Source organism: Protopterus annectens, chromosome 12.part0 (genome assembly GCF_019279795.1).
Source record: "Protopterus annectens isolate FY-2018-M chromosome 12.part0, PAN1.0, whole genome shotgun sequence".
NCBI classification, from domain to species: Eukaryota; Metazoa; Chordata; order Ceratodontiformes; family Protopteridae; genus Protopterus; species Protopterus annectens.
Window position 1 is genome coordinate 270,448,126 of NC_056746.1, and position 19,932 is coordinate 270,468,057.

General features: G+C 41.1%; 1 protein-coding gene across 2 annotated transcripts in view; it reads right to left on the bottom strand.

Annotated features, from left to right (window-relative positions):
* LOC122816498 (rab11 family-interacting protein 3-like) overlaps positions 1–18,437 on the bottom strand; it is a 1,372,586-nt gene extending 1,354,149 nt beyond the window's left edge. The window contains exons 1-2 of one of the 2 annotated variants that reach the window (XM_044089328.1): positions 18,104–18,435; positions 15,931–18,058 (exon numbers count right to left, since the gene is read on the bottom strand). In XM_044089328.1, coding sequence (XP_043945263.1) covers positions 15,931–17,100 — 1,170 coding nt within the window. In that variant the 5' untranslated portion in view covers positions 17,101–18,058; positions 18,104–18,435. Of the gene's footprint in view, positions 1–15,930 lie in introns of both variants that reach the window. The other variant, XM_044089329.1, reaches the window with a different exon arrangement.
* Between the last annotated feature and the right edge of the window lie 1,495 nt (positions 18,438–19,932).

Sequence of the window (19,932 nt, forward strand, 5' to 3'; positions counted from 1 at the left end):
GGCTGTGACTGAACAGGGCACACAGATGTGGTGCCAGTTCGCTTTGTAGTTCATGTAGAACACAGCCAAGGATATTATCGGGTCCCATGGAAGCTGTATTACTGGCCTTGGACAATGCAGCTTTAACCTGTACTGCAGTAAGACTGGGTGCCTAGCATTCTTCCGGTACTGCGACTGGTCCTGGGGGGGGGGGGGGTAAAGTTGGCAGTGAATCTGTTGGCCAGTATGTTGGCAATATATGTTGGCTCAGTATAGGAGGTACCATTGTGCAATAACTCAGAGCAAATCTGGGTATTGCCATGGAGGTTCTCGATATAACTATAGAAGGCTTTGCGATTTCTTTTTAGTGTCCGCCACAATTCTGCCTTCATAGCTGGCTTTAGAGGATTTGATGAGGGATCTCTACTTTTTGTTGAGGCTAATAAGGAAGTTTTTCCAGTCTTGGGACTTCACCTTTTTCTGCAACAGTTTCTTCCTTCTGTTGGAGAGTTTATTAATGGCAGGGGACCACCAGATTGGCTTCCTATTTTTTTTTGGAGGAGGAGTGCGTCTTGGTTCTGTTGGGTATGGCTAGTTCCATGTATTTATGTACATGTTCGTACAGTGCTCTGGTGTATGATTCAGCAGCCATGCAGCTATTTTCCATTGGCATGGGTGCTGTGAAGTTAGCCACCTCTGTTTTTAGGAGCCCAAAGTCAGCTTTGGAGAAGTTTTTCAAGGTGGGTACCTTTGCGGGGAGTGTGGATGAGATGTGGATTTCCATGGTGATTAGTTTATGGTCAGATCTGACCAGGGAGGGATTGACTACTGGTGTAGAGCAACGTTCGCCCATGTTAGTTATAACCAGGTCAAAAATGTTGCTTCCTCTAGTGGGGGTCAGAATGAGCTGGTCCAGGGCATTGGAATTGAGGAATTCCAGGAAGCACTGGGCCAGTGTATTGGTGCTTGAGTAGCTCTCCCAGTTGATGGAGGAGTAGTTGAAGTCTCCTAGTATGACACTGTTAGGTTGGATAGATTCTAGGGTGCTTAGGAACGTGGAGCGAGAGTCTAGGGACATGGTTGGGGACCTATAGCAGGCTATGACCTGGATCGCCATCTCACCCAATGTTAGTTGTACCTGAAGTATCTCGGATGCGTTATGCTGGGCTACTAGTCTGGAGGTCTGCATATCCTTTATGAATATGGAGACACCACCGTCTTTGGAGCTACGGTCCATGTTTCAGAGCCAAAAGGTGTGGAATGAGTTAGAGTCTGGTAGCGCAGGGGTGCTTTCTGCCGCTTTAAACCAGGTCTCCGTTACAGCACAAATGTCGATGTTCTCCATTTTGAGGAGTGCTTTGAGCGAGTGCATCTTGAGGTTTAGACTTCTAGCACTGAGCAGCATGACCCTCAGATTGCATTTATTTATAGCTGTTACGGTGGTAATTTGGTCTTTGGAACACCACCTAAAAAAGGCACTATAGGGGTGGCAAGAGCCTTAGCCAGTACCCAGAAACCCAGGGATGACAAATGTAGGCTATCTCTGGCAAAGCACCGAGGTCCATCAGTCATGTCGTCCCAAGCAGACAGATACTGCATCCCCTTAGAATGACACCAGAAACTTAGCCAATTGTTGAATTCAATCATTTTTTGTTTGTACTGCGGTATCATTCTGGGAGACGGTAGGATACTGCTCAGGGCTAGGGTCATACCTGCTGGGCCACATAATTAAGAGAAATCCACCATGTCTCTCTTCATGTAGTCCAGGGAGGTGCGTCTCAGGTCATTCACACCTATATGGACAATGACATAGTCATAACTGTACTTGTTGTGGAGTGACCCAAGTGCGTGTGCTGTGTGTCGGATTCTGGCACCAAATTCCAATGCCTTAGATCAACTTATCCATACCACCACCAGGGGCACCAATACCCTGGGACCTGGTCATTACCAACATGGGTGACAGATGCTCCACACCAGAGGGCAGCTCCTTGTTGGTTAGATCAGACCATAAGCTAATCACTCTAGATGTCCTCATCCTGCCCCCACCCCCCATTAAGGTAACCACTGTAAAAAACTTCTCCAAACCCAACTTCATGCTTCTCAAGACAGAAGTGGCAAACTTCACAACACCCATGCAGACGGAAAGCAGAAGTACGACTGCCAAATTTTACACCAATGGACTGTCTGAACACATACATAAGTGCATGGACCGTGCCATCCCAAATAGAACCAAGACACTCTCCTCCAAAGAAAGGAAGCCAATCTGGTGGTCCCCTGCCATAAACAAACTCTACTAAAAAAGGAAGAAACTGCTGCAAAAGAGAGTAAAATCCCAAGATTGGAAAAACTCCCTTGTCAGCCTCAGTAAGAAGCTGAGATCCCTCATAAGATCATCCAAAGCTAGTTACGAAAACAAAATTGCCAGATTCTAAAGACAACTACAAGGCATTCTATAGTTATGTCAAGAATCTCAATGGCAACACTCAGATCTGCTCAGAGTTACAGCACAATGGCACTAAATATACAGAACCAATTGATATTGCCAACATCCTGGCAGATGGGTTCAGTGCAAACTTCACCCCCTTCTCACCCCCTAAAGGGCCCATCTCAATACCAGAAGAATACCAAGTCCTGGTAATCACGGCCGCACAAGTAAAAAACGCACTCTCCAAAGCCAAGAATACAGCATCCATGGGACCAGGCAACATCCCGGGTTGTGTTCTGCATGAACTACAAAATGAACTGGCACCCCGCCTAAGTACCATGTTCAATCATAGCCTCACTTAAGGCTTTGTGCCTACTGAATGACACACAGCTACGGTTATCTCACTCCACAAGGAGAGGATCCACCACGGACCCCAGGAACTACCACCCCATTAGCCTGACGACCTTGATCTACAAGGCCATGGAACGTATCATCACAGAACTTATAAACAAAGACATAGGAAACCTTCAAACTTTGGACCCCACCCAGTTTGGCTTCGTGAAGGGCAGTTCATGTCTCCTAAACCTGACTGACTTCTTTGAAGCAGTCACCAAAGCCATGGATGAGGGTAAAGTGGTTCACACAGCCTACATAGACCTCGCCAAAGCCTACGACACCATCCCCCACTCTGGTATCATAGATAAACTCACTAAACTGGGCATAAATCCCTATGTCACGCGATGGGTTGCCAGCTGGATCATTGACAGAACCCACACCATGAAAGTAACTGACTCCAAATTTGACTGCAGACCAGTTACAAGCGGAGTACCACAGGGTTCAGGCCTGGGTCCACTCCTCTTCGGCATCTACTTCTCTGAAGTTCAGGCCAACAGAGAGGATCTGTGGCTAACAAAGTTCACAGACGACTGCAAACTGGGAGCAATTATTGAATCCCCAAATCATGTGGACATTCTACAAAAGGGCCTCACCGAGACAGATGCCCGGTGTCACAGCCATGGCCTCAAGCTCAATGCCAAAAAATGCATAGTCATCCCCTTTGGGAAAAACCCTGTGCCCATGAACTACCGCATAGGCGGTAGTCCACTTAACACCCAAAGTATGATGACACCTAGGGACACAGGAGGACAGTAGTCTCTCCTTCAATAACCACATCACATCACCGCAGTAGTCAGGAAATCCTTCTATGTGGCACACCTCATCACAAAAGGTTTCTCATCCAAAAAAAAAAAAAAAAGGAGGTAATTGTTCCTCTCTACTCATCCCTCATTAGACCTATTATGGAGTACAATGCCCCTTTTAGTATGTACCTCACAGGACATTTACAGCAACTGGAAAGGCCACAGAAATACCTCACAAAGAGGATCACCGGCCATAAACAGATGCCTTATGCAGAACATCTCAAAAAACTCCAGCCCTACTCTGTCGCATATCGCCTACTCAGAGGTGATCTCTGCCTAACATACAAATCCATGTCAAACCCAGAACTGTTGGACATACTACACTTACAGAAATCCCAATCCCTCAGAGCCACATGCTCCAAGGACCTAAACCTTGTCACCACAATAAACAAAACATGCTGGAGGGATAGGTTCCTGTCCCAGAGACTCTCCATACTTTGGAAGAGACTGCCCATTTACGTCAAGCAGAGCACCTCATTAGCCTTCTTCAAGAAAAATCTTGACAACTGGATGCAAGATTGGAAATTCACCCCAGGGATCACTTCTGTGGCTCTGCTCGACAGGGGCACAGGAAAATAATTTTTGGGTGGCGAAAGCCAGGGAATCTTTACGGCTAAGCTTGAACAGAGCCTAGGGCCGACAGCCTAGTACTTTTACCTATGAACCTATGACTGTTACCGTCTCCTTATTCAACCTAGTGAGTGGGACATCTGTGTGCCTCACTACTGAGTCACCTATGATTAGTCTATTGGGCAAAGCGTTTAGCCTTAGGGGCTTAGGTTGAGGGGCACACTGCAGGAGTGAGTTATGTGTCCAGCGGTTTGTAATGTGTTGTGGTGGTCGAGTGCATTTCTGTCTTGGAGGTCTCTGCTGTTTGGATAAATTTCTATTGAGAGCCTCCTCAAAGGTGGGTGTGTGGTTTTATCTGAGAGATGTGATGGTGGATGTTCTGGAGGGCTATCTGTTCCATGTGGTATTGCTGCAGGTGTTGACATTCTCCACTTGACCAGCTAGTCCGGTCTTGGCTGGAGAGTGAGTAGCTTCCAATTTGGTGATACAAGTGCATCACTCACAAGTCTGAGTGTTGGGAGGTAAGAGGAGAGGGTTCTCTGTGTACATGAGGCAGTTGCTACACTGCCTCAGAATGTCCATATGCACCAGGTTAATAGAAGAAAGCACAGGGAACTGCCCTTTAATCATGCCAGGAGGGGTGGTCATAACTACCAAGTACTGGAGCTATTTCCATGAAGAACAACTAGTGCTAATGGCACTTAGGTGTGCTACAATAACTGCTACAAAAACCTGTTGAAGTGCAAAGCGATTAAGCTATGTGAAGTGTGAGAGAGAAAGAACTAGCAAGATTCAAGGGAAAAACTGAAGAGCAGACTTTCTGGCACCAGTAATACTTTAACTCAGCACTGCTAGGCAGAGCTTAAACAAACGTAAACCTGCACAAACACAGGCTTTTAAACCAGAAAGTTGAAAGGGATGGAAAAACTGCCCAAACGGCCAATAAACTACAAAATTATTCTCTACACAACTGCAATATCTGTGCAAACCATAACAGAATGCTTGTGTTTGCTCCAAGCTCAATGGAATTCTATAGTCAAATTGCCTTAAAGCTGTTGTTGTCTATTGGCTTTTCCCAGTTAGGAGTCGCCGCAGCGGATCACCAGTCCACTAATGAATGGCTGTGGATTTTTTTATTGTGTTGAGTTGCCAGCCCAGCGCCCAACCTTCAAAGAAGGCACACCCACTCACACATGCACCTACATGCAGACTTTGCACAGAAGGCGTTCCAGACAAGAATCAAACAGGAGAACCTCTTGCTGTGAGGCGGCAACGCTAACCGCTGCACCACCGCGGCCTTAAAGTACATCTTGGAAAAAAAGAGAGAGAAAATACCTCGACAGTTTTAGACAGTTGTAACTTAAACCATAATCAGTCTGAAAATGTGCAGACAACAAAATACTAATCTGTCCGATGATAAAACAACCAAATTACAACCAGTCTGCTAACATGCAGAAAAAAATATATAATCATTTTTGTCGACACACCAACAGCAAAATGACAATCAGCAAGTCACAAACAACTAAATGGTAACTACTTCTGTAATAAAGTCAAGAGAAATAATGTGCATTAAAAATCTCTGCACTGAAATTGCAGATTTGCCGGTTCTACGCACCAAGGAAACAGCAGTCTGCTTATAATGTTGAGCAACATAACTACTACAAGACAAAGTGAAGCATGTGACTGTGACTTACAACAATGGAGCTAATGAAAAAGGATCTTTTTACACTGCACTATAAACAAGTAAATGACTCCCTGAAAACTAATAAAAGAAACTCAAAAATTCAGTGAATGTCATTAAAATCAAGTCTGCATGTAAAAAAGGTATTGGTTTCTTAGTTACTGAACTCATGCTGTACCTCAGCACTCTTAATACCTTTCCTAGAAGTTACCAAGCCTAACCCCTAACAAGCTCAGATCAGTTCAGTTCAACTATATGGCAAATGACCCAATTCTGACAGTCTGTAAATAACTCCCAAAATTTAAATACATGTTTATGATCCCTTTATGTATATGTGTGCAAGTCAGTACACATTTATCCAGTTTTTGCAAGGTGCAAGCCTGCCTGTACAACCACTGTTGGTTGGGGAGGTGCTGTGCTGTCCACATCCTTCCTTTACTAATCAATTAAGTCTCACATCGACTAGACAACCAAGAACAAAACATTGTGGTTTCTGTGCAAAAGCAACTATTTTATTGTACTCCTAACAGTTCTGCAATGTCAGACTAAGAACGTATTAACAGGGTGGGAAGATATATGTAGATCTCCCAAACATGCAACAAAATCTAGAAGATTTAGGATATTTCCTTGAAAATGTTTACATAGATATTTTTAGACCCCAAGTAGACTCCAGAGAATTTTTCCACAGGTAGACGGGAAATGCTGGAGGTGCGACGGGAAAGAGAGGTAATTGGGAACATATTTTCTGGGGGAGCAGTGAGTTGGCAGACTTTAAGGATTCCCTGCGGGATGCACTGTCGGAGATGATGGGTTGGCACATTGGTGTGTCGAGGAAGATGATTTTTCTGAGCTATGATACAGAATTGGAATTGCCTAGATGTGGTAAGGCCTTGCTGTGTCTAATTATAGTGGCTGCCAAAATAAATACAAAAAAACAGTCCCAACTGAAGATGGTATAAACCAAAAAGTACAGTATTAAAACCCACCAGGCAAGGCACTTCAAGGGAAATGGAAGAAAAACTCCTTGCCTTGTCTTCTGGTGTTTTTTTTAACTGTAATTGAGACCTTTAGAAAAAGGTAGATGCAAACTATATAGGAAAAAAAATGGGAATTGTGGTTACAATACATACAGGGGAGGAATGAGGTTTAAATGAGCTACATAATGTTTGGGTGAAAACGATTAGGTAGACAAAAGGCTGAGGTATATTGTGTGCAATTGGGAGTGTGTCAGTATGGTTTGTGATGTAAAATGCTTGCAACTAGGAATGTGTTGCTGTGGTTTGTTTTCATTTATATAAATATATGATTGCTTATGTCGCAAGTGATGGTTTAATAAAGGTGTTTTCTTGTTTTAAAAAAAGGGGCAGGAACTGAATAATTTATGTAATGTTGCTTAGGTTATATGATACACAGCAATATATGTGAACTATGTTTGTAAGAGTGAACTTTTTAATACAGTTAGACAAACTTCTATTTATTTAAAAGATATCAATGTCACAAGTGATATTTTACTGTCAATAAAGATATTTAAAAAAGGAAGCAAGTCTATTTTCTACTATTAAATATATTTTCACATATATACATACACAAACACGCATACATACATAAAATTTGTTGACCAGGGTAGAGTGCTCATCTCCAAAGACCATTTTCAGACTCAGCCCAGGGTATGAAACCATCAATAAAATAATCAGCTGTTAGGAGGTACAAATGAAACTTAAAACACTGACATGTGTTTCAGGTACAAGGGGGATTAAAATATTTTCACAAGTAGTAGCATTGAAATTTGTCAGCTGCTCATTTCATTTACCATGCATATCTGAGATAACTACACTGAGATGAAACCCAGAACGGGAAAACAATTGCTCCAAGGACCTAAACCTTGTCACCACAATAAACAAAACATGCTGGAGGGATAGGTTCCTGTCCCAGAGACTCTCCATACTTTGGAAGAGACTGCCCATTTACGTCAAGCAGAGCACCTCATTAGCCTTCTTCAAGAAAAATCTTGACAACTGGATGCAAGATTGGAAATTCACCCCAGGGATCACTTCTGTGGCTCTGCTCGACAGGGGCACAGGAAAATAATTTTTGGGTGGCGAAAGCCAGGGAATCTTTACGGCTAAGCTTGAACAGAGCCTAGGGCCGACAGCCTAGTACTTTTACCTATGAACCTATGACTGTTACCGTCTCCTTATTCAACCTAGTGAGTGGGACATCTGTGTGCCTCACTACTGAGTCACCTATGATTAGTCTATTGGGCAAAGCGTTTAGCCTTAGGGGCTTAGGTTGAGGGGCACACTGCAGGAGTGAGTTATGTGTCCAGCGGTTTGTAATGTGTTGTGGTGGTCGAGTGCATTTCTGTCTTGGAGGTCTCTGCTGTTTGGATAAATTTCTATTGAGAGCCTCCTCAAAGGTGGGTGTGTGGTTTTATCTGAGAGATGTGATGGTGGATGTTCTGGAGGGCTATCTGTTCCATGTGGTATTGCTGCAGGTGTTGACATTCTCCACTTGACCAGCTAGTCCGGTCTTGGCTGGAGAGTGAGTAGCTTCCAATTTGGTGATACAAGTGCATCACTCACAAGTCTGAGTGTTGGGAGGTAAGAGGAGAGGGTTCTCTGGTACATGAGGCAGTTGCTACACTGCCTCAGAATGTCCATATGCACCAGGTTAATAGAAGAAAGCACAGGAACTGCCCTTTAATCATGCCAGGAGGGGTGGTCATAACTACCAAGTACTGGAGCTATTTCCATGAAGAACAACTAGTGCTAATGGCACTTAGGTGTGCTACAATAACTGCTACAAAAACCTGTTGAAGTGCAAAGCGATTAAGCTATGTGAAGTGTGAGAGAGAAAGAACTAGCAAGATTCAAGGGAAAAACTGAAGAGCAGACTTTCTGGCACCAGTAATACTTTAACTCAGCACTGCTAGGCAGAGCTTAAACAAACGTAAACCTGCACAAACACAGGCTTTTAAACCAGAAAGTTGAAAGGGATGGAAAAACTGCCCAAACGGCCAATAAACTACAAAATTATTCTCTACACAACTGCAATATCTGTGCAAACCATAACAGAATGCTTGTGTTTGCTCCAAGCTCAATGGAATTCTATAGTCAAATTGCCTTAAAGCTGTTGTTGTCTATTGGCTTTTCCCAGTTAGGAGTCGCCAAGCGGATCACCAGTCCACTAATGAATGGCTGTGGATTTTTTTATTGTGTTGAGTTGCCAGCCCAGCGCCCAACCTTCAAAGAAGGCACACCCACTCACACATGCACCTACATGCAGACTTTGCACAGAAGGCGCTCCAGACAAGAATCAAACAGGAGAACCTCTTGCTGTGAGGCGGCAACGCTAACCGCTGCACCACCGCGGCCTTAAAGTACATCTTGGAAAAAAAGAGAGAGAAAATACCTCGACAGTTTTAGACAGTTGTAACTTAAACCATAATCAGTCTGAAAATGTGCAGACAACAAAATACTAATCTGTCCGATGATAAAACAACCAAATTACAACCAGTCTGCTAACATGCAGAAAAAAATATATAATCATTTTTGTCGACACACCAACAGCAAAATGACAATCAGCAAGTCACAAACAACTAAATGGTAACTACTTCTGTAATAAAGTCAAGAGAAATAATGTGCATTAAAAATCTCTGCACTGAAATTGCAGATTTGCCGGTTCTACGCACCAAGGAAACAGCAGTCTGCTTATAATGTTGAGCAACATAACTACTACAAGACAAAGTGAAGCATGTGACTGTGACTTACAACAATGGAGCTAATGAAAAAGGATCTTTTTACACTGCACTATAAACAAGTAAATGACTCCCTGAAAACTAATAAAAGAAACTCAAAAATTCAGTGAATGTCATTAAAATCAAGTCTGCATGTAAAAAAGGTATTGGTTTCTTAGTTACTGAACTCATGCTGTACCTCAGCACTCTTAATACCTTTCCTAGAAGTTACCAAGCCTAACCCCTAACAAGCTCAGATCAGTTCAGTTCAACTATATGGCAAATGACCCAATTCTGACAGTCTGTAAATAACTCCCAAAATTTAAATACATGTTTATGATCCCTTTATGTATATGTGTGCAAGTCAGTACACATTTATCCAGTTTTTGCAAGGTGCAAGCCTGCCTGTACAACCACTGTTGGTTGGGGAGGTGCTGTGCTGTCCACATCCTTCCTTTACTAATCAATTAAGTCTCACATCGGGACTAGACAACCAAGAACAAAACATTGTGGTTTCTGTGCAAAAGCAACTATTTTATTGTACTCCTAACAGTTCTGCAATGTCAGACTAAGAACGTATTAACAGGGTGGGAAGATATATGTAGATCTCCCAAACATGCAACAAAATCTAGAAGATTTAGGATATTTCCTTGAAAATGTTTACATAGATATTTTTAGACCCCAAGTAGACTCCAGAGAATTTTTCCACAGGTAGACGGGAAATGCTGGAGGTGCGACGGGAAAGAGAGGTAATTGGGAACATATTTTCTGGGGGAGCAGTGAGTTGGCAGACTTTAAGGATTCCCTGCGGGATGCACTGTCGGAGATGATGGGTTGGCACATTGGTGTGTCGAGGAAGATGATTTTTCTGAGCTATGATACAGAATTGGAATTGCCTAGATGTGGTAAGGCCTTGCTGTGTCTAATTATAGTGGCTGCCAAAATAAATACAAAAAAACAGTGCCAACTGAAGATGGTATAAAGCCAAGGTACAGTATTAAAACCCACCAGGCAAGGCACTTCAAGGGAAATGGAAGAAAAACTCCTTGCCTTGTCTTCTGGTGTTTTTTTTAACTGTAATTGAGACCTTTAGAAAAGGTAGATGCAAACTATATAGGAAAAAAATGGGCATTGTGGTTACAATACATACAGGGGAGGAATGAGGTTTAAATGAGCTACATAATGTTTGGGTGAAAACGATTAGGTAGACAAAAGGCTGAGGTATATTGTGTGCAATTGGGAGTGTGTCAGTATGGTTTGTGATGTAAAATGCTTGCAACTAGGAATGTGTTGCTGTGGTTTGTTTTCATTTATATAAATATATGATTGCTTATGTCGCAAGTGATGGTTTAATAAAGGTGTTTTCTTGTTTTAAAAAAAGGGGCAGGAACTGAATAATTTATGTAATGTTGCTTAGGTTATATGATACACAGCAATATATGTGAACTATGTTTGTAAGAGTGAACTTTTAATACAGTTAGACAAACTTCTATTTATTTAAAAGATATCAATGTCACAAGTGATATTTTACTGTCAATAAAGATATTTAAAAAAGGAAGCAAGTCTATTTTCTACTATTAAATATATTTTCACATATATACATACACAAACACGCATACATACATAAAATTTGTTGACCAGGGTAGAGTGCTCATCTCCAAAGACCATTTTCAGACTCAGCCCAGGGTATGAAACCATCAATAAAATAATCAGCTGTTAGGAGGTACAAATGAAACTTAAAACACTGACATGTGTTTCAGGTACAAGGGGGATTAAAATATTTTCACAAGTAGTAGCATTGAAATTTGTCAGCTGCTCATTTCATTTACCATGCATATCTGAGATAACTACACTGAGATGAATGCTACCAAATACGATACAAGAATTAATCCACAAATTTACATTTACAGAAATTTACATTTTTGTTTCATTTAATAATTCTTCTGTGCGTCTTTCGGCTTTTCCCGGTTTAGGGGTCGACACAGCGGAACTCCAGTCCGCTAATGACTGGCAGTTGATTTTTACGTGCTGAGTTGCCAGCCCTAACGCACAACCTTCAACGAAGGTACGCCCATTCACGCATGTCTCCACGCAGAAGACGCTCTAGCTGAGAGTCGAACCGGTCAGCGTCTTACTGTGAGGCGACAATGCTACCGCAGCACCACCTTATTTTCTAATTATGTAATTTCAGACATCCAACCTGTTTTGTTTGACCACAATGTTAATCTAATCTAGTGACTAAAAACTGTACAGACATAACTTTGGAAGTTTTTCCTTCTGTACATCTTGCAATCCACAATAAAGGTAATGCAGAAACTAGAAAGAAATCTGTATTTCAAACTGTATTTCAAATAAACACTTTTCGATAGTTAATGGAAACAAATAAGGAGTTTTGAATTTATTTTGTATTAGGGACCAAAAACCTTTTAACCTAGAGCAATGTAAAAAGATCTGTTCTGCTGTTTCTAACTCATTACAGCCATTTCCAAAGCATTTTCTAATTGAAAAAGGTTTATATACTAAAGAACTTTGTAATGGTAATCTATTTAAAGACGATCTCCATATGAAATACAATTCAAGGAGAATGTACAGACTGCAAGTAGCAGTGTACAGGTGTGTCACAGAGGTTTAAGTGACAAGAGTTATTCTGGAAGATTTGCAGCAAGCCTAAGGAGGAAAAGTTAACATAAATGTATCGACTGACGAGATGGAATTTATATCATCAGGAATGGATTCCCCAGACTTTGTGGGCAAGTAAGGAAAATGATTGCCCAGTGTTTTTAAGATTAGTAAATGCTGTTTGCAAGTAGGGTGTGGAATCTGACAGAAATACTATAAGGTTCTGCATTAGGCACTTACTAAAGCCCTGACAGCAGGCAATAAACATTAAACTGATTCTCAGTGCAGATTGCCTTTTCTTCTGAGAAGCCCATCATAATATTTAATTCAAACAGAGCATTGTGGTAACAACACAAAGCAAATATACAACAGTGTTCCAGCAAACTAATCATTAAACACGATCAGAAAAAAAAAAACAATATCAATAGCTGTCAATCTACTTTTTTCTTTAAACAAACTCACATACAATTCAAATACTTGGGGATCAGATGGACTCCTACCTCTCATTCATCCCATGTCAACCTCAGTCACCACAAATAAAGTTCTAACATTGTCATTATCAACCTATTTTCATATGGGGTTGGGGTGTCGCATCACATTAAAATCAAAAACTCCAACACGACCATGCAATCACCCTACCCAGTTACGGGTCAGTTTACAGGTAAAAAGTTATTTCAAAATTAAAATACACCATCCCAATACTAACAATGAAATCTTCTACATACCATCATCTTCAAACCACTAACAACAAAAAGTGCCACCTTACCACTCTACTTAACAGTACAGAACATCAGTGCACCTACCAAGGTAATGCCACCCGTTTCCTTACAACCACAGGACTCGTAGGTCTGTACACAAAATAATACTTGCATGTTTATAGTACCCACAGTAAAGGCTTACACTGCTACAGTACTTCAAAAGGCCAAAACTACAACTAAACAAGGCAAAACAGTCTTCTACATCTTGGCCTTTACAGCAAGGAACAAACTCGAAAATAAAGATTACAAATGGTACGACCTTCAAAACCTCACATTACTCCCTCCTTACAAAACAGGCTCAGTGTGGCTAATCTTAAATCTAAACTGCCCCTTTAGAGAACGAACCACAACTCAGTGTTAATCACACTGCAAAGGCATCTACGTACTTTTAATAGAGTCATAAAATATTGTGACACTACTTGTAATCTATTTCTCACTCTCCCCAAAGTACACAATTCACACAGGATCCTAACACCATAGTTAACTGCTGCACTGCTCAAATACATATCCTTTGCCCAGCTATGCTAAAATCTACATTGCACGTAATGCAAGTAGCAACCAAATGTTAAGTGCTCAACACTTCTGTACTCCTAAGAATATATGCAAATGTGCCCCTGCATAGACTCAAATGTAAATAACCTAATTCTGTGTAAATAAAGCTGATCAGAGAAACCACCATTCACAGGGTAAACAATCATAAATACACTTTTTAACAAATATTTCCATTTGAACAAAGCTTAGTATCAGTGTGAAGAAAAGAAGAAAAGCTCTTTCATAAATTAATTTTTTGAGCAAATTAAAGTTTTAATATGAAGTTTTAATACAAATGTCTCAGTTTCAGAATCAAATACAGTGTAATTTTAATGTGCACAACTGTAAAACAATCGCTTACACAACAGAGCTCTCAGTGGATGTTACAGGTTTGCTCCCGATGTGTTAAAATGAAGACAAACAAGTAGGGCTAGTATCACAGAGAATCACTGCAGCCTACATCCCTGGGCTGAGAGTAACAGACGACTGGTAATGTTGCTGTTCTTTCGGCTTTTCCCAGTTAGGGGTCGCCACAGCAGAACTCTGGTCTGCTAATGATTGGCAGTAGATTTTTACTGTGCTGAGGTGCCAGCTCAATGCCCAACCTTCAACAAAGGCACGCCCATTCACCCATGTCTTGCGAATGCCACTTGACCGCGGGGAGGACATGCAGACACCACAAGAAGGCACTCCAGCCGAGACTTGAACGGGAGAACCTTTGCTGTGAGGCGACAACGCTACCGCTGCACCACCAATAACTTACTGAAATTCACCTAATCCCTAAATGGCACTCCTCTGTTATGCTGTTTTACACTTTCGGTCTCAAAGTACCATATCTGAGGATACTTTGCAAAATTTGTACAATTCAGTGACAAGTACGGAATTTTTTTCTTGTATACAAATTTGCTTTGAATATTTTCTTGTAGTAATCATTTTATGTAGTGCTACTACACCTGAGTTGTGGCTGAAAATGAGTCTTAGGAGATGCCTAACTACCTGCTTAACAAGTTAAAGTAAGTAAATAAATAAGAAAGGCCATCTCACCATGACTGTGCAGAGTGAATACAACAAATGCCATAATACCCAGTTTTTCCCTAATGTAAGCATACTTAGGATCAGCAATATCTGGAAACAGTGTTTTGTAAGGGGGAAGCTGGTGTGATCCCTTTTAATCACGATTACTAATAGCAAAGCAGAAATTACAACTTAAAGAAAATGTAAGTAAATTCTAAATAAATAAACTTCAAATTTTAAATTCCATTTAAGGACGTCTACTAATACATGATTTTAGAAAGGGCAGTAAATTACTGAAATGTCACATTACCCAACAGTTTCTTGACTGCTCACCACATTACAATCCTATCTGCAAGCAACAAACTCACTGTTTTGCAATATATCATTAACATTTATGTTGAATTGTAGCACCATCTTAACAATCACCAAGTAACAAGGCAGTCCCTGACAATCAGTTTCATTTGAGGAGGCATGCCCAATAGAAATACAGTATGGTAAAACCTTTCAGCACATAAGAAATACTGAATGTATTTTGTAAAACAGTACAACGTTGACACAAAGGAGGCCTACTAAAGGAAGTGAACCCACAAAAGAAGTGACCCCACAACTGCACAGCCAAGTTTCTTACAGTCTGATCCTAGAGTCAGGCCTGAGACATCTCTGTTGTATATGGTACAGGGGTCACCAGCTCCTCTATTCCCCAACCTGACTGTACCTTAAATATTAAGGTTGAAAATGTTTCATCATGAAAGGAAGCTGTTTGCTTTATTAAAGGGAAGAGGGCTTGGGGAAAAAAAAAGGGGGGTGCAATGCTTTCAAATTTTGCCACATCCTACAGCTCTGTCATAAAATTAGTAGCACCGCATTCCCAGACAACATCCAAACATCCAGTAAGTCAATTCTCCCACCTGATGGCAAAGGTTGCAGATGTTAGACCTTGACATAAAAAAATGTGACAGTAACTTGCTGGGAAAAGCATTTCAAAACACTGACAAGTAACTTGAAAATGCAAAGTTTGAAAAAAGAACTCTTTCAAGCTTCACAAGTCGCTTATTACAAAAATCTTGAGTACTCACACATGCAAATTCTGTATGGCATTGTAAACAATAGATTCTCTAAGCTTTGCCCACAAGCATACAGCAAATGAAAAGGTGAGGACAGAGAAAAAAAAAAAAAAAGAGAGAGAGGCAATTACTGGTTAAATCTATTAACAGACCCAATCATGAAACAGTCAACTGCCCTTTAAAAAAATTACATAAAAAGATATTAAGAAAAAATACTCCCATTTCAAACATGCTAAGTGACAGAGACAAGACACACAAATACAATCACATGTGCACACACAAAACATATACTTCTAAGCGGCTTTACAAACTATAGTCAGCAATTATCATTCACTAGCTAAAGGCACAACTTACCTGTTCAGCTCCATACACTGTGGCAAACTGTATAAATTCTTCAATCCTCACAAAACCATCTCCGTCACGATCCAGAGCTTCAAACACTGCTTGGAGTTTGGAGACATCCACCTCAGCACCAATAGCATCCATGTTATCATCCAGTGACTTGCATGACATTAATCCAATAGAAAAATCATCTACTAAATCTGCAGTACATCCAGGTACTGTATATTCAGTAAGGGATGTTGTTGTATCACAACTATCATGAAATGAGCCATCAGCAGTGAAGAGATGGTCCTCTGACACATCTGAAGACAAACCAGTATTTGGAGCTTGCTGATGCAACAGTCCTGCACATGGGGAACCTGGAGGCTCTTTGGTCACAGTATAAGACAGTTCTGGATTACAACCCTCTCTGTTGCTAATCTGAGGGGAAGACCCACTTCCACTCAAAGGAAAACCCTGAGTCTCAGTGCAAGTACTTGTATCTTGAGTAAGACTGCAATCTGCTACTTCCAGTAATAAATTACAGTCTTTTGTGTAGCTTGCAGCATCCCCTCCAAGCTTAAAACTCTCTGCAATCTGTGGTATGGGCTGGTCCCCTTTACAGATATCCAGGTTCTGGTCTGGTGTGTTAGGCCTAGAAACATGGACCTGAAATTCTGTGAGCACCAAGATCTGTTCTAGATCTAAACATTCACGTTCACTGGTTTGTAATAAATCCTGATCAGATGAAGGTCTCAAATAAGCATCATCTTCCAAAAGCAAAGAATCAGTTCTGTTTACATCCTCAAGTGCAGCAATAGGTGTAGGGTCTTCTGTCTCAGCTTCATGCTGCCAATCTGGGTCCATTCGGTTCAATATCAGATAATCCCAACTGCCACTCTTGACTGAATTCTCATTACTAATGAGTCTCTGTGGCGAACCTTGGTCAACATGGTCTAAACTAAATTTAAGTGCATCTGCAGAGATGGTATCAAGGACCATCAAGTTAGATTCCTTGCACTTCCCATCTCCATATTCAGGGTTCTGTGCCACTAAGGACAGAGTATGCCCAAACTCTTCTCTTACAACAGCATGGTGCAGTTCCCCAAGGCAACTGCCCAAACCATTCCCTAACATAGATTCAAGTGTCCAGTTCTCAGAGGGTGAGATGCAGATGTCTGGCTCCATGGGCAACATTCCCATTAAAGTAAGTGTGTCCCAGGGTTAAAAATCCAGCCCTGTTATTTAACACAGATTAACACAACTTAAAAGAGAAGGTAAAAAAACATGCAAGTTCTGGTCCCAGACAAGCCTTAAAAAAAGAAACATCTCCTCAGCCTCCACCTTCTCTGTCAGCTTGGTAATCTTGCATTGGTGCTCTATTCTTGAAGCCCCGTCCACCTTCGTTTTTTCTTGAGTGCTGTCAGACTTATCTTAGCTGAGCAAAACAACTGCAGGATTCTTCTTCCTATATCACTGTAATAATGTCCAAGTGAATATAAGGAGCACAGCCTCCTACTCAAGAACATGTAAAACGCTCCAAACTGGCAAACTATTAAGGATGTTTAGAAAACAGAGGAGGAACAGAATGAAGTGAAGAACAAAGACGTGGTGCAGCAACTGTAGGAGTGCACAGCAAGTACTGTTTACTGAAACAAGTCAGGTAAACCTTGAAGGCATAGTGGCTGTTTGGAGTCCCAATAGCAAGAACCCATGGTTCAAACTCTTAAAAAAACAGAGAAACTGAAACAGTGAGAACCAAAAGCACAAAAACATCATGGCCTTTTCAGTCACATTATTCACTTGGAAAGTTCATATATTACAAGAGCTGGGACTAAGTTGCATATCTTAATTATTTAGCGACGGTAATCTCCACTGTTTTGTCACAAGGCCATGTTTTAACGAAGAGTGTAAATTCCCATGACAAAAATAAAGGCAGCCGACAGGTCAACTCTGCCTGCGCAGAAAATGGGTGGAGGTGTTCTGTTCCCTGGTATGCCGCCGTGTTTTCCGTAGGGAAGACAATCTGTGGGAATGTACAATGCACTTGTTCTCCTACTGTTTCGGATGGTCCATTTCCCTACGTGACAGAGAGTCCTGTTTTTCTCAGTTGGCTGAGATTCCGAGACTTCCCTTCCTGTCACGATGGAGCGGCACCTAGCTGGAACAATCAAATCAAGATATTAGACAGCTACAACATACGTACACCGCAAAGGGGCACTACCACAGGATGGCACAAGGCTCGACCACCACCGAAAAAAAAATGGGAGAATCTGTGCGGGAGCCTCTCACCGATACTGCAGTGCAACACCACTACACAGGCTCAAGTGCAATACTCTTTCATCTCAAACACAGTAAGACAGACACCGCTACATCGGACAAAAGTGCAGAATGCAAAAATCCATTTGGCGTTGTGTCGGTTACCGGAACAATCTCCCGGGATGACCGTCGGGTTTCACAGCACACCAATAACTGCTCCACTAACATCAGCGCCTCCAGCCGCACAACAGCAATGACGTGTTGGAGGATGCACATGCGCACAGCAGCATCGCTACTGCATCCTTAATTTTTAATGATCCCACCTTACAGAGAATTCCTGCACAGTATTAGCACGATCCGTCTACCGATCTCACAGTTTGTTCCTTCTCGTTTGTATACATGATACTTTGTCATTGTTACTGCAGGTACATCATTAATAAACGCTTGCATTGAGCAAGACTTGTGGAATAAAAAAAACAGCGCTTACATTTGGAAGAACTGGACCTTTTAGTAACAGCGAAAAAAATCCAGCTAGTGTAGCAGAGGATCAAGCCATAGGTAAAATAACAAATACAGTCCTGGGTTTGATTCTGTCATTTTCCAATTAGTTGCCCAGGTAGTGCCCTTCGTTCGGCTCCATAGCTCTCAACCTTCCATCTCCAAAATGAGGAGCACTAGCCCTCATAATGTGGAACAAATGGGCAAAATGTGGATCACATACTAATGGCTTACTAACAACTTCACCTAGGAAGGTCATAGGATTGTTAAAATATGCTGATTTTACTTATAAAGAAGATCTTTTAATGAATTGATATGATTCATTTCTATTTACCATGGATTTCACTTAAAAAAATTCCTAACACTGAATGTGTGACAGAGTCTTTCAATGCGGAAGATAGAGGAACTTTGAGGAACATGAACTTTTTAAGACCCCAAATGAGGTACGTTCCTCGTAATGAGGTACACTTGAGAGGTAAATCTGCTCTCAAAAGACTCTAGTATGCTGAGTTTAACCGGTTGAAAGAAACAAATACCCATTAAACGGTATCTTTGGTGTATATAATAATTTATAAGGAACATGTATAGTCATTCTGCAACGAAAATCCCTTTGTTTTTAAACGGGACTGTCACACGTTTATTGTTAAGACTTTTCCACGATAACTACCGTATGTTCCATTAGAAACAACGTTTAGTAAGTATAAACCAGAGGGTTTAACCATATACGTTTTCTACTCTAGTTAATTGCTTACTTAGATTTGTTAGCCGACAGTGTGTATCTATTCTGGAGAACATTTTCAGCTATTATCCAGGCTATCCAGGCAGTACAATCAAGTGAAGCACAGTAAACTTTATTATAAAAGATATACAATTAGACCTCTCAACTGTCCATATTTTCGAAAAAAATGTCCATATTTCTCCCTCGGATTTTTGGTCTGTTCCTCATAAAATTTGTGATTTTCAGCAAATCACTAAGGACTGCAGTTGTTTAATAATGGCAGACTGTTTTGAGTTTCAGACTCCATATTCCTTCAGAAAATGCAGTCTAACACAAAACCTGTTATTCTAGCAACTTTCTAAATTTCTAAGAGCAATATTTAAAATCTGTCCATATTTTGGGGTCTTTGTCCACCCATTATTTTTGCTTTGTTCAGATTTCTTGAGCTAAGAGGTTGACAGGTATGTTTCAATTACATATTAACATCTCAACTGTATCTCATTAGGAACATTCGTCATTTGGAGCGTTAAAAACTCTTGTGTTCTCTGTTCTACACCGAT